This window comes from Acipenser ruthenus, chromosome 6 (assembly GCF_902713425.1).
Source record: "Acipenser ruthenus chromosome 6, fAciRut3.2 maternal haplotype, whole genome shotgun sequence".
NCBI lineage: Eukaryota > Metazoa > Chordata > Actinopteri > Acipenseriformes > Acipenseridae > Acipenser > Acipenser ruthenus.
In genome coordinates, this window is record NC_081194.1 from 74,339,898 (window position 1) to 74,354,991 (window position 15,094).

Below are 15,094 nucleotides of genomic sequence, written 5' to 3' on the forward strand. Positions count from 1 at the left end.
ACCTCCGAGAACAAACTATTAGTACCGGCAGCTCAAGACAAATTGTATGAGTGGTGCCTGGTTGCAATGTTTGGGGTTTGTGTTGCCAAGACAGCAGATATTAACCTACCAATTAAACATATTCTTCTTCTTCTTCTTCTTCTTCTTCTTCTTCTTATTAGTTTATTTAGCAGACGCCTTTATCCAAGGCGATTTACAGAGACTAGGGTATGTGAACTATGCATCAGCTGCAGAGTCACTTACAATTACATCTCACCCGAAAGACGGAGCACAAGGAGGTTAAGTGACTTGCTCAAGGTCACACAATGAGTCAGTGGCTGAAGTGGGATTTGAACCAGGGACCTTCTGGTTACAAGCCCCTTTCTTTAACCTCTGGACCACACAGCCTCCTTACAAACCACACAACTACCTTACAAACTGCTATACCCTCTTCAGGCCCTGGGGCCACAGAAGGTACAGCCATGTAACGGAAGTGGTCTGCAGACAGAATTTTAGAAAATCATTTCTACTTTAAATGAACCAGTTTAGTCTTTTTGTGGTCTAATTTCACAATTACAGAATAGCTTTTCACCTGGTTTTGGTACAGATCTGTGTCCCACGGCTCCTTTGTTGAATGTTTTTTCAGTGCTGAAAAACAGAAATACTATTAAATGTAGTTAGGAGAAATAATGGTCAGGGAGTCACTGCACAGGCAAAAATGAACACAAATCTGTCATTGTATAAATATAATATATCGGGCTACTGGGAAATGATACCAGCACATATTACAGAAAGAGTTGTAACATGATCCTTGTTACTCACATTCCAGTAAAATCTGTATATATATAAAAAAAAAAAAACATCTTTGTGCATAAAAGCATCCATTTGCTTTATTCAATAAAGGGTTTCCAGGAATGCATAGAACGCACAAGCCAGCAAGAGTACACCTATGTAAACAGCACCCTTGTTTCCCCAGGGAGCGTCCGTCAGATATTTACCTGGCTGGAGGCTGCGGGACTCTGCCGGGGGGATGAGGGGGCAGTGGCGGAGGGGAAGGCTTGACCGGTGGGACGGGGGGCGGGCCTGTCTGTTTAGACTGCAGGTTCACTGCTTCCATGACACTCCCAGTTTTAGCCACAGGGGGCGGTGGAGCCACGGGCGGAGGATCTAACAAACAATATAAAAAGAGTAACAAGGATTAATTTCCTCTGCAGAATCTATAACCAACCCACTGACACAAGAGTGGCTGCTCAAAGGAAATACATTTATCAGCTTTCATGATACTTAGTCAAGGACAGCAAAAAGGTGAAGTGTTTTTAAAAAGAGACAACTTCATTGCAAACAAAATTATAATTTTTTTGTTTAAAATGACAAAGATCTTTGCTGTTAATCCCATGAATCGGTACTGCATTGTTCACCTTGACATAACAAACTAATGCCGCGGGCCTCTCGTGCCTATGGCGCCTGCTGTAGACTTCAACTGGCCTGTGAAACATGTGAAATGAGTTATGAGCCCTTCATTTGTTTGTAACTCAATGTAAACAAATTCCTCTAGAACACAAAGAAAGCATCACACAGTAAAAATGTGTTTCATAAATATTTAAGACTACACATAACACTGAAAACAGCAGTGAAAGCTCGCTTTAGGAGAAATATTGCGCTGAAATGATGCCCCCCCCCCCCCCCCTTAGCCACTCCACACACTCACTTGCTGTTGACGTTCCTCGCAGTGGAGGTACAGGCGGGTGAATATCTGGTGGTTCCGATGATGACCTCTGTCTGCTCAAACCCTCTGTACTCCCAGAGCCAGACTTCCACGAGTTTGAACTTGTGGTCTGTACACCAGGGCCCATTACTGACAGTTGAACTACAACACAGTAAAACTTAAGATAAAACTTGCAGCCAAAAATACACAATCAAAAGAATGGGGCTGAGGCCCTGCACTTGTAAATGTTATGTGTGGTGTTTTGTTGTAAGTAAGTGTGGAATATGGCCATTCCCAAATTGGTTAATTGATTTCTTATTTGGGGATGGCCACCTGTATAAAAGAGGAACTGGGAGACAGCTCTCTAGTTAGTTTTGGGAAAGGGCTGGAAGCAGCAGGTTGTGCTTGCTGTCTCTGCACTGCTTGGGTGCATTACTTTATTTTGGATGTTCTGTTTTGTTGTTTAAGTAAATGTGCACAGCCACACTGAACTCAAGTGTTCTGGCTCTGCGTCTGCTATTCCCACAATATAAATAAATGAGGTGTCATTGCGTGTGACTAGAATGCATGAATAAAATACATTTGTAAACCAAATTAGCGTTTACTGGAGATGTATGCAATATAATTAGAGCTTCTGTTTTTCAGGTTTTATTAATTCTATTGTTCGGTGCTTATTTTTAGCTATTTTCGATTTTTATGTAAACATTTTTTTTTCTGGGCTTTTGTTTTTGATATACTGTATGAAATTAGTGTTTTTGTGGAAGACAGTGTTTGCTGTCTTCCACAACGAAATCCCTGTGGTCACGGGCACATTCTTCTGGGGTTTTTGTGCGTAGGCATTTTTGTACATTTCGCCACAATTCTGTTTTAAATCCTCCGTATCAACTGTAATAAAGCTTGAAATCCCGCTAACAAGCCTCCATCCTGATTGTAATCTCGTTTTAAATCTCGCAAGCGGAGTCTCCAATAGAAATGTAGGAATGTGCTGTCACTCAGTAGTTGGGGCGGCTTTAAAGTATTGAGAACGAATCAATGATAGATGCAAGTCAGGAAGGCGGGACATTGCCCAGCAGCACTGGGAAAAGTATTTATTATTATTTTTGTAGTAGGTTTTATTTTTTAATGGGAATAGGGTAAAGTCAACGTGAATTGATTAACCATTTCTGCAGTTTTTTCCGGTGCTTTCCGGTGTTTATTGGCTATCCACCGATTTCATTTTTTTTGCATCGGGGGGTGTTTTATCGGGTTTTTTCGGTTAAAACTGAAAATCAGAAGCCCTAAATATAATGTAGAACAAAGACAGAAGAATGACTTAAAATGTGTTTACTTTGACAGTGATACTCCTAGCAAAATCTTTTCAAAATGCGATACACCTCAAACCCAGTTTCCCTAGCTTTTTCTGTTACGTAACAGCTTTTTTGAAAAATTCACTGCTGCAACTAGTTCTTTTGAACCTTGACAAAGTCCATCATAGTCTTTTGTTTCAGTGAGGCAAAATATGTTTGCTGGGCTTCACTAAGTAACTGCCTCAGGAGAACTAATTTTACAGAATCGGCATCCTTCTGCTGTTCATACCAAGACATGAATCCCTCGCATCTGTAGCGCTGCTGTCTTGGCGTCGACTCTACAGCATTTAGACTGACACATGCATCTTTATGTGTATGTGAGTGTGTGTGTGTGTATAATTGTGACAGAGATTGAATGATTCTTGGTGTTAGATCTCCCTCCTGACCTGTGAGGGCATTGTATAAAAGGAACAGAGTACCCTTAACTAAATGGCACGACAATTTATTCCTTAGGGTATTTGGAAGTCGATCATTTAGGAAGGCGATGGAGCTACGGTACCCAAACTTAATGACTCGGATGGGAAACAGCGTGGCATCCGAGGACTGGAGAAGCGGATGCGTTCGTTAACCTCACATTTATGAGAAAGTGCCACACAAACATTGTTAACAAGCCAGTTCTTTACCTTTGCCGATATTCCTCGGAGGCAGCGGGGGGGCGTTGGTAGTCACAGGGACGGTGGTCTGGTTAGGTGGACTGGCACTCAGGATTGCCCCGTAGGTCTCGTTGTTGACCAGACTGGTGATGTAGCCTCTCTGCTTGTCCTTCACCAGGTTGGCTGCATCCCTGGCCAAAGCGGCTGCGGTGGGCTGAAGCTGGCTGGTACCAGGCTGGAAGCAGCTGACAGGCCTCTCCTCCCTGCGGTGGGGACTGGGCTGCTGAGAAACAATTTGAGGTTAGGCTTCTTAAAATAAAGAAAACAGCTTCAACAGTTGTTCCATTTTAAATTAATCCCTTGAGGTTATGTATGACGGACTTGATAATGTCACTGAATATTATATTTATATATATATATATATATATATATGCATATGCAAATCAGATCTGAGCATCAATTTGTATTAATCCCATTCCTTGTCTGTGTTGTTGTTCAGTGGCCAAGTAAACCGATGCTAGTAAAAAACAGCCCCACTTGTAGGTTTAATTTACAGATAACACAGACAAGTACAGAGAGAGGCCCGGACCTTTTCATCCACGTCATCGTCGCTCTCATCCAGATCTTCGTGGTGTAATCTCCACTCGTATTCCACATGGACATGGGCATTGAATTTCCCAGATAATGCCTGAGCGAGCTGGAAGATTGAAAAGAGAGGGAAAAAAAAAAAATCACACACAGCATATTCAATTTGACTGTGACAAGCCGGGTGCTCTCAAACACATAAAAATCAGTTCTAAAGTCCATACCAGCTCCTCACACTGAGTGTGTTTCAGTCTTTTCGCGATGTCGAGGGCAGTTTCCCCAGCTTCATTGGCTAAAATAAATACAAAATTAAAAAGAAAAAAAAAGAACTGGTTAATACCTTACAGAGGTTCTGTTAAATTAAACACTTTCTCCTCCACACGTGGGTGTTCCAAAGCAGATTCCCCACCAAAGAAATCAATGGCCAGCCCATAATAAGAAAATCCTGTCACACACACCCTGTCAGCCGAATCAGTTTGACCATTTTCATCGTGCGTTTTAAACTAATTGCACAGTGATTTTCAATGGCCGTTTTAAACTAATTGCATGTTGCTTTTCAAGTTGGAGAAACAGAAAACTGGTGTGAGTCATCACATCTTTAAAATCTAGCCACGAGTTCAGAAAGCCTCAATGAAGACAAGCTTTTGTTATTTATATGACTATTTGACAAGGGGGCAGTGGGGGGTAGTCTTGATGAATCAGTGCTGGGTCAATTCCTCTGAACCAATTCAATTAATGCTAAAATATATTATTTAACACCAGAAACCACTAACTCCCTCTTCTGTGAAATTTCAGTTTCAAATGAAAAGCTACGTGTCAGTCAGAGTCACTGGGACAGTCAGGCTCAGTTGAACATGAATATAAAGCAGGCCTCAGTGTAGGATGTCATTTCAGGAATTTGTCAAAAGTGAGGAGTCTTCACAAGCTGAATTCTGATAAAGCTTGTAAATCTAAAAAAAGACAGCGAGGATTCAATTCTCCGAGATTTGCCTGACATTTTCCACTCGTCACTGCCTTACCTATTTCAGTGGAAGCCTTCCCCCTCAGTAACAGCTTCAGGCACTCTATGTTGTCCGTCAGGCAGCAGTAGTGCAGAGCTGTGCTGCCCTTCGCTGTCTGTTTATCAAGATTTCCACTGTTGAACACATGAAGTGGTTGTTATAAAAAGAGTTAATGACAGTACAGACTTTACTCCTAATGGGAGGTGCACAGAGAGATACTTGAGAGTTTATACTAGCGAGAGACGGTCGTTTGAGTTCATTACGCTGCCCGAGTACCAAGACTTTACGAACATACCAGCTTCACAAACAAGGGGTGTATTTTTGAGTGCCGACAATAACATACGGTGGCTATTAATAAGGCATTAAATTAAATTGCACATGGTTATCATACTTGTTGTACTTTTTAAAAGCAGCTTCAAGGATATAAGCCTCAATGAAAATGTCATTATTTTTTTTTATTATTTATTTCTTAGCAGACGCCCTTATCCAGGGCGACTTACAATTGCTATCACATTATTTTTACATACAATTACATTATTATTTACACATTATTTTTACATACAATTACCCATTTATACAGTTGGGTTTTTACTGGAGCAATCTAGGTAAAGTACCTTGCTCAAGGGTACAGCAGCAGTGTCCCCCACCTGGGATTGAACCCACGACCCTCAGGTCAAGAGTCCAGAGCCCTAACCACTACTCCACATTGCTGGTGTTACGTTCTTAGGCCCAACACAGAGTTGTGAAGACCAGGTACATTGTATACTTTGCCTTCATATATCATGGGCTCTTATTGTCAAAAAATTATTGTCTAAAAATCCATGTTAATTATTATTATTATTATTATTATTTTTTTTTTTTTTTAAACACTACTTGTTCTGACTTTGTTCAATAAAAAACAATATACAGTAAAATGTCACAAACTGAAAAGTGACCTAGCTGCAAGCTACATTCTGCTGTTCTCAACCCCACCCCCCCTTCCCTCAAGTTCCAGCTTCTCACCTGTTTTGGGCTAAAAAGTCAACAATATGCAGAGAAGTCCGGTCCACCAGTCTAACTGCAAGATGCAGTGCAGTTTCTCCATGTTCCTGAAAAAACAAGCATTCGTCATCATCACTGGCATATTGATACTTCCCGATGCAGGAGCCAGGCCTGCGTAAAGGGACTGTGGATTATTTGTTGAAGGAAGACCTGAAGATGAAAAAGAAAGCTGCCTCAGGTGAGTAGTATTTCTTTTTTTACCGGCTGAAAACAAGGTTAGTTTTAAAGATTGGGTCTGAAAGTCTGCGTGCTAACCACAAACTGAAAAGCAAGACGAGATTAGGAAACTGGCTGCGGTTTAAATAGGGTGACTGACAGGTAATTAAAGGTTGACTGACAGATATTTTAGCGGGATGACACAGGGGAGGAGTCCCGGCCCCAGCCCCCGAAATACATCAGGGTTCTACTAACAAACATTCATGATCAGACGGTGGCCTATCTAAATACCACAGCTATTTAATTCTATTAAACACACACACAAAACAGCAGCTATATTTAGTTCTGCCATTTTGATCAGTAAACAGGGACAATGGCTTTGTATTCACTTTAAATGTTGTGTTATTTTAGGCTGGTTATACAAGTCGGAATAAAACATTTAAAAAGCAAGGATAACACACCTTTCCCCCTCCCTGAGAAAAGCTGCAATAGCTGTTGTTTTTTTGTTAAAGCCTGCTTAAAGACAAAACTACAAAGACATAATGAATACATAGCCCTATGGTAATGTTACAGACTCCTACAAGATGCAATCAGTACTAATTGTTATTTAATGTGGTCTTTGATTTACTAGCTTTTGTTGCGAACAGCCACCCTCCAATTAAATAGAATTAACAGCAGCAGGGTTTTTTCCCCCACTCCCTCAAATTCCATCTCTAAGTGCTTGATTTTTGACAACAGGCTGCAAAATGCTTTTCTCAAAGAGCTTGGTACTTACATGCCCATTTGCCAGTGGAACTGGCTCTGTCATATCCACGCCTTCTGCGTAGATTTGAACCAAAGAAAAAATATCTTTGGCTTTTACTGCTTCACAAAGACTGTGGAGCTTAGCTGCGTTGTCAACACACTTCTTACGGGAAAATTTCCTTTCTATGTACTTAGCTGTGATATAGTCCTTTCGTGCATTCCTGTATTTAAAAAAACAACAACACATTAAATGAAATACTTTCCAATAATACTGTTCATAAAATCTTTGGGTTTATTTATTTAATAAAATAAATATTGCATAAATTACAAAATTGTCCATATTTTGCATATTAACATTACAATTTCCATTCAAACATCCTGTCTATTATCCATTTGTCTTCCAAGGCAGAACAGCGTTACGCTCAAAAATAGCTGTGGGCGGTAAATTCTGGAAATTACTAAATCTAGTAAATGTAGAAATGACTAAATCTAGTAAATACAGTGCAGAACCACCTCTCAATGCATCGCTTATGTTTGATAAACAGACCTGGGGAAACGTTTTGTGTTTTAGTCTAATTGGTGTTTCAGTGGAGTACTAAACACATAAATGGGGAAAAAGACACCATTGAAAAGGGTATAGTAAGGTCATCTCCCATGCCAACACACACAAACAGAAGAGGTCTCTGTATACAATAGGGTTAACTGAGAATATTTAGCCACAGGAATGACATTCTAGCACATCCTCTGGTGAAGCCATCCCACGTTAGAACGTCACAATTCAGTGTGTTTTGCTATTTCAGATTTTAATAGGAGCTTGATCAGCCACAGTGTGTAGGTAACAAGCTCAGGCTTGTCTTATTAAATAGTAAAACCAGGAATTGATCAAACTGCTATGCAACGGAAATCTTATTTCCACCCCTGTACTTCAAATATAACAGTGGACAACAACAATTTTCAATGAGTGAAAGACATGAGCACCCAGAGGTGGCATTAGTTGTCCTTGGCATCCACGAGATGGATGGGCGGGCAGGATGATGAAACCCGACCTGTAGTTCTGTAGCTGGTGAGTCATCACTTACATGTCGCTGGCGGGATTGGGTTTGATCACCTCCTCAGCTGCCAGACAAGCTTCCATTACCTCATTAAATCCAGCGTTCCCTATGTTCTTGGCCAGCTGCCAAAACAGAAATGTAGAGCGTGAGCCTTGTGGCGTCTGTGTACTGCAAGAATAGATTGAGTGCTCACCCAAAGAGACAATTATAAAAAGATACAATTAAATACCAATGGGGAAATGGATTTGTAAGAACGCTTTTCTCAATCTGTGTTTTTAAGTACTGCTTTTCCCAGAATCCATATTAGCATTATTTATTTCTTAGCAGACGCCTTTATCTAGGGCGACTTACAATTGTTACAAGATATCACATTATTTTAACATACAATTCCCCGTTTATACAGTTGGGTTTTTACTGGAGCAATCTAGGTAAAGTACCTTGCTCAAGGGTACAGCAGCAGTGTCCCCCAGCTGGGATTGAACCCACGACCCTCCGGTCAAGAGTCCAGAGCCCTAACCACTACTCCACACTGCTGCCCACAGCATATTTCTATCTTCTACTCCTATTAACATTACATTTTAGGAACTGAAATACTTTCCCTGCTATTCACAGAATGCTTTTTTTAGCTGCTGGCAGTAGCAGTGTTAATGCGGAACATCAGGCCTATGCATTTGGAGGTTTTTAGTGAATGGATTGTGGAACCCAATGTAATTTGGTTGATTACCTCTTACTTCTATCTCTCCATTCCCAGACACACATCTATAGCATGAACTGAACAAGTAAAGAGCAATACATGAATATTTACCAAGAGTTCAGATGTTCCTAACTTGTCCAGTGTAAGAGACTGTATTCTGGAATAGTGGACACCCAGCTCTCGGTGGATTCCAGAACATTCGATACAGGTTAGAATCCCCAGATTTGTAGAAAGCCATGTAGGATCTGCAAGACAGCATTTGCAAGGGTTAACACCCAAGTGCAAACCAGCAGTCCAAGACAAGCTGAAAGCATGCAAGGACTGCAGCATAAATTATTGCTTGGCTACGAACAACCTTCACATTGCTGGTAAATAATTTAATTTAAGAAAATCATAAAAGTCGTAATAAGTGCATTGAACTGTTTCCACCTGAAGCCAGTCTATTAATTTTCAGGGTCAAATAAGCTCCAGTATTAAAATGTATTACCCTGTTGCTGGGTCTTCTATTGTAAATGTAAAATAATACCACCCTTGTGTGCAATGGACCTTAACAAAGGCTTCCGATTTTCAACAAGTAAGCAAATAAATAAATAAATAAATAAATAAATACATACATTTGAAAAAGCTTTTTACACAGACATTGAGAAATGTTCTTTTTGACCATATTTCCCATTTAAAAACATACTTGCATTCCCATGTATATAAATAAAAACAAGTTTGGTGTGCAGTAATTTCACTTTATCAAACTTTCATGGTTTTTACCAACTTCTCCAACAAGCACAAAGACACTCATTTATGAATTCTGATCTACAGCTAGTACTTGAGCGTTTCTTTTTACTGTACTTGTCCACACTAAACCACATTCCTTCTTCTGGTAAAAATACTATAAACACAATTACTGTATCTTCTAGCTTATGGGAACTGAACTGGCAAATATTAGGTGTCTCACCTGTGGCGCCACAGTCACAGCACACGTCATTCCCCGTCATCCTTGTCACCTCTGCCAGGATGGCTTTAGTGAGCTCCTGAACAATGTTATTTTCTCCCACATCGTGGTCGCCGCCCTTGAAAGCATTGTTCAGCGCCTCCTCCTTACTGTTCTGTAACACGGACATCCATCTGATACAGCACAAAACAGCAAGTCATTAAAACAGGCACATGACATCAAGCATTGAAAAAAAAAACAAGCTGTGGCATGACAGAGGAGGTTGCACAGATCGTACAGCACGAGCAGGTGTTAAGTTTTCTATGACATGATGCATCACTTACATTTGACATTCTGGTTCATCTTCTGCTTGGAAGTGGTACGTTCTGTCATCTGTTTGAAGAGGAGGAGGAAGAGGAAGAGGAGACAGTTACAGATACATTGCTAACATGCATTAAATGTGTCTTACATAGAGTATGATCACTGTATCCCAGGACACTAAAACTATGGCCAAAAGTTCTGCATCACCTAGAATTTTAGGACCGAGATTAGGGGGGGGGAATTATCATCATGTAAATCAAAGAAACTAAAATAATGATATTGCAGAAGTGTACTGGAAGCTATAATAGTTGTAACATATTTCATGTTAGATTTTGAAATGTAACATTTTTAGATTTGTCAGTTTTTCGTTAAGTATATGGAAAACTACAAAGCAGCGTGTAATTCAGTATGTTAACGTAACATTATTTAGCAGGTTTCATTCGACTTATGAAGCTAAATTAGTTAATTCTACAGGGTGAGGCAAAACTTTTGGTCATAGCTGTATTGTGTTATATACTTAAAAAGGCACTTGTAAATAGAAGTTACAGCGTTCCAACTGGGGTCGATAACACCAATCAAGGTCCTGACCTAGTTCTTTTGCACAAACAAATTCCTTCGGAAAGTTGGTTTTCATAGGATGTTCAGAGTTCTACAGAACCCAACACACTCTCCTGAGGGGAAGGGAAAGGGCATTAGGAAGAGTTATCAGAGATCACTTAAGATACAGGAGTGGATTTAGTAAAGGATAGCATTCTCTTACAACCTTTATTGTTTTTCGATTTAGAAACTTGTCCTTTAACGTGGTTTCTGTTGCGGGAAATGGAACATTGCTCTTTGCTATCTGTTGTAGAACTCCAGAAAATTAAGGTTTAAAATTTTGTGTTGAGAAAAAAATCTTATTAAAACTGACCCATATTTTACATAGAGGTTTCCAGAGTTAAATAAAGGCTGTGCTGTAAATGAATAGATAACGGCTGTGCTGTGGGGAGCATGTTGGCATTCTAGGATTCAAATGGGTTGCATAAATTAAATTCCCAAAGGATTTATTTGGTAGCACAGTTTAACATGTGTTTTTTGCAATTTCCCACTGTTTGTTTCCCCGAGATATGTCTAAATCGCCTACATTTTCACTGATCACAATAAAAACTGTGGACTTTACCTATTATCCAGCACTGTGAAGGTTAAGCGATCAGTAAGACTTTACTGCTTAATCAAGGACTTGGATATTCCTGTCGTCACTGAAAAGCTGCACTAATCCTCTGCTAAGGTCTTCACTAAGGAACCTGTACAATGACAATACACAGTAGCACACAATCCTGAGCACCACTGGCCCTGATTGCATTGTATAGTACAGGAAGAACCCAGGAGAGGAGCAGAGCAACAGAGCTCTGGAGAGGCATTGAAGTGCATCAACCTACGTGATATGAGATCAAAGCTTTTTTTCTCGTCCGGGTTGCGTTTCACTTGGCAAGTTAATAGATTGAGCTTTGCTGGTGGTCTGTTAGCCTGGGTGAGAGAAGCAGAAATAAGTAAAAACACATGCAAAGTCGGACCCTGCTGCGTAAACCAAGTGTCTAAATAGGCCATTGTGACACAGAGGCGAAGACATGCAAGTACATTTTAAAATGTTTTCACGGTTGAATTCAAAGCTTCAAAGTACTGCCTTTTGTGAGTAATTAAAAATGTTGATACATCTCTAATCTTGGACTACCTTACATATGGCTGTTTTTCACAGAACCCGATTAGCATGCATTAATTATGCACTGCCGTTCCAAAGGTAATATTACCTACTCAAAGACTAATGTTAAATCAGGGTGGAGAGAGCAGTAATTTGGATCCAACGAACAAAATACTCTGCCTTAAACGCTGCATGCCATGTTGTTAGTCTTCCTCGAGCGTAATGACTGACGCAAGGTAATGACGAAAATTATTAACCCTGTCCCTGGCAGTGCTCCAATTCAGATGTGTTGTGAGGCCAGATTTTCACGGTTTGGTTATCACTTGGTTCGACAAATATCCAGTGGAAAACCATCCGTACTGTGAGGGCCTAGGGCCCTCATTGCTCAGATGAGCCGGTGGAAAATGGGTATAAGATTAGTGTTAACCAGGGTCTGTGAAACCAGTCCTTGTCCTTCCTCCTTTTAAATCGACAGTTTAAAATCACACTTTCAGACTACCATTCTCCTACTAACCATCTCCTAACCTGCTTGCTCTCAGGATATAGATAACACTTGTCATGCAAAGCCCTACTGGGCAGCAGGACACAACGTAGCAGCACAACAGTGGGAGCTGCACAGGCTACAGAGTGTGCCACGGAACAGGCTCCCACATGTGGTGCTGGAAGTGTGGCCAGAAACCCTGCAGGATATCTATATTCCTTTCAGTGAATGGCTGCCCACTTATATTAATACAGCAACAGTGTCAGTTCTCAATATAGGAAACATGCTTACACCAACTCAAGGGGCCGTCCAAAAATACTCTAATGTCCAGATTAACACCTAGCAGTCACTATAAACAGGTGGTCTTTACATTGAAATAGATCTGCATGCATACAATTATATAGACACATATACTAGGAGGCAGGCAGCGGGAACCCAGGGTACTGTTCTGAAATAGCAGCACATGGGTATCCAGACACCTTTTTGTGCAATTTAAAGCTCACATATAAAGCCCAGTGTTAAAATAAACACAGATAAAGAATATACTGTATTCCCCTTCTGTTATAAGATTATCTGCTTTCGCAGCCTCTTTACTATTGGAAAGTATGACAAATTTTAACTAATGCTGCACAATTGGATGTTAAACAGTTTAGGTACTTTTACAAAAGGCAAGTACCTGGGTTTCTGGGTACCTGTGCCAACATCAAACATATACATATATACACACACAGTATTACTGGTCACACTTTCCACTTACAAGCTTGTTAACACAAACTGAATTGCCTGCTGAAAAGCGATCTCTGCTGTCGCCTTCAGCAAAGTATCTGGCTGTTATGGGAAATGCCCGATATGGCTGGGAATAAACCACAAAAACATTTGAAATCATTTGGCTTGTTTCCGTGTTAGTGTCATCACAGCTGCAGCAACATTATATACCCACAGTTTATTAAGAATGGAAAATGTTCTTACCGTCCCGTGAGATATGGTGAGATACCCATTTTTAACGCTGCACTTTCTTTTCTGCCATACTTTGCGTATGCTAAAAAAACCCGGATAAACAGCAGTTAGCATTGTATGACACAGTACTTTAAAACCAGAAGCTGCATACATCCAATGCAATGAGAAACAGTACACAGTGTCGGCTCTATAAGAATCTTTGGAGATATCAGTTTTACACATGTTGCAGATAGTAGCAGAAGTATACAGTATTTGGCTCGGCAGTTTGGCATCCCTACACTGCACTACCTTTGGTGAATATGAACAGACAAGGTCTGCTTTGTAAAGGCTAAACTATCTGAATACCAGGAAGTTTCCCATAAAAAATGTCCTGTTTTCAACACACAGAAGCAAGTTTCAGAACAGGCAGTTTAATGAAATTGAATTTAACAATGGCACAGGGTAATCACAGGGTTGATGGTCTGATTATCCCAGCTGTGTGAGTTCCTCATACCTACCCATCACTTTTTTTGTAGAGGTTTCCACTTCTCTCAGTACCGTGCTCTTTGTTTCCCTGAGGCTGGTGTAAACTATAGGCTGCACTCTGACGTACTTGAGAATCCTTAAAAAAAACCACAACAATACAAATAAATCTGAATACTAAACAACTAGTGGGTCTGTTTACTTGCTTTTCTTTTACATAGATTTTAAGACATGCATTAAAATTGTTCCATGCTCAAAAAAAAAAAAAAAATACTACACAAAGAAAAACACATTCCTCTGCAAGTCACTGTGTGCAACTTTCACGCTTAATGTCTTTTGTCTATACAGTGCTCCCTCGCTATAACATGGGTCTCGGGACACACACAATATGAGCGTTATAACCTGGGGGAGGGGTGGGGGGCACCGCAGGACACAACACACATCTGACTACAATACAACATCAAATAAAATAACTACCTCTCTATAATGCACATAGTGAGCAAAAATGTAACTTTCCATGAATTAACCATGCATAAAGCACCGTGTAATCAGCTATATTTTTTACAAAAAAAAAAAGGTAACATTCCCACTCGTGGATCATTTTAATTAGAAGTTTTTAAACTAAAATAGCCTGGCTTAACGGCGGTCAGGAGTTCAGTTCGAAGCGACAGCAAACCAAGTGCGAGAAGGAGAGCGGGTCGGGAGAGGGAATGGGCTCTCCCCAGGTTCGGTTTCCGGAGCGGGGCTGAAGCGTCTCGTCTCCCGGAGAAAGCCGCAGCTCCCCTCGCAGCAAAAAAGTAAATACATTATGAAAGATAACCACATAATAGGCCTAATATTTATTTAGTTATTAAATGAATGCTGAATAAGATGTCTGTGTTATAAAGTGCCAGCGCAGCTTTTTTCAGTTCAGATACTGTATCAAAAGAGAGATACTGTGAAGTTACACTGAGAAGTTGTTTACAGTTTGAACACCTGTACTGTATTTACTGTACAAATATTGCATGAATCACTAGTGTAGGGAATTGGGGGACATGCTGTAGGAGCATTATATCTGAGATGTGTTATAAATCGAGAGCCTTATAGCGAGGGAGCATTGTATATTATAAAACACACACACACACACACACACACACACACACACAATCTATTGTGCCACTTTCTCTAATCAACATACTTCTATTGTATGTACAGTACATGTCATGCATATTTGACAATACAATGCTAAGAAATGATATTACAAAATGTGCGATTAGCTTTCCAACAGCTCTCAGTCTTACAGGAACAGACAAGAATACCAGTCTGTTGATACCCTGCACAGCTAAGTAACACATGTACTTTCATGTAAAGAATAAACAATCTTTTCGTTTTAAA

The 15,094-nt window shown here is 40.2% G+C and overlaps 1 protein-coding gene across 7 annotated transcripts in view; it reads right to left on the reverse strand.

Moving 5' to 3' along the window:
- LOC117411049 (arf-GAP with SH3 domain, ANK repeat and PH domain-containing protein 2) overlaps positions 1 to 15,094 on the reverse strand; it is a 70,981-nt gene that overhangs the window by 4,482 nt on the left and 51,405 nt on the right. For 2 of the 7 annotated variants that reach the window (XM_059025801.1, XM_034018084.3), the window contains 17 exons: positions 13,756 to 13,859; positions 13,271 to 13,340; positions 13,059 to 13,154; positions 11,561 to 11,648; positions 10,166 to 10,214; positions 9,846 to 10,015; positions 9,008 to 9,141; positions 8,230 to 8,324; positions 7,182 to 7,371; positions 6,212 to 6,297; positions 5,228 to 5,343; positions 4,433 to 4,500; positions 4,213 to 4,320; positions 3,654 to 3,906; positions 1,688 to 1,846; positions 978 to 1,146; positions 572 to 627 (listed from right to left, as the gene is read on the reverse strand). In XM_059025801.1, the coding sequence (XP_058881784.1) occupies positions 572 to 627; positions 978 to 1,146; positions 1,688 to 1,846; positions 3,654 to 3,906; positions 4,213 to 4,320; positions 4,433 to 4,500; positions 5,228 to 5,343; positions 6,212 to 6,297; positions 7,182 to 7,371; positions 8,230 to 8,324; positions 9,008 to 9,141; positions 9,846 to 10,015; positions 10,166 to 10,214; positions 11,561 to 11,648; positions 13,059 to 13,154; positions 13,271 to 13,340; positions 13,756 to 13,859 (2,011 nt within the window). The remainder of the gene's footprint in view (positions 1 to 571; positions 628 to 977; positions 1,147 to 1,687; positions 1,847 to 3,653; positions 3,907 to 4,212; positions 4,321 to 4,432; positions 4,501 to 5,227; positions 5,344 to 6,211; positions 6,298 to 7,181; positions 7,372 to 8,229; positions 8,325 to 9,007; positions 9,142 to 9,845; positions 10,016 to 10,165; positions 10,215 to 11,560; positions 11,649 to 13,058; positions 13,155 to 13,270; positions 13,341 to 13,755; positions 13,860 to 15,094) is intronic. The other 5 variants (XM_034018092.3, XM_059025802.1, XM_034018091.3 and 2 more) reach the window with 3 other exon arrangements.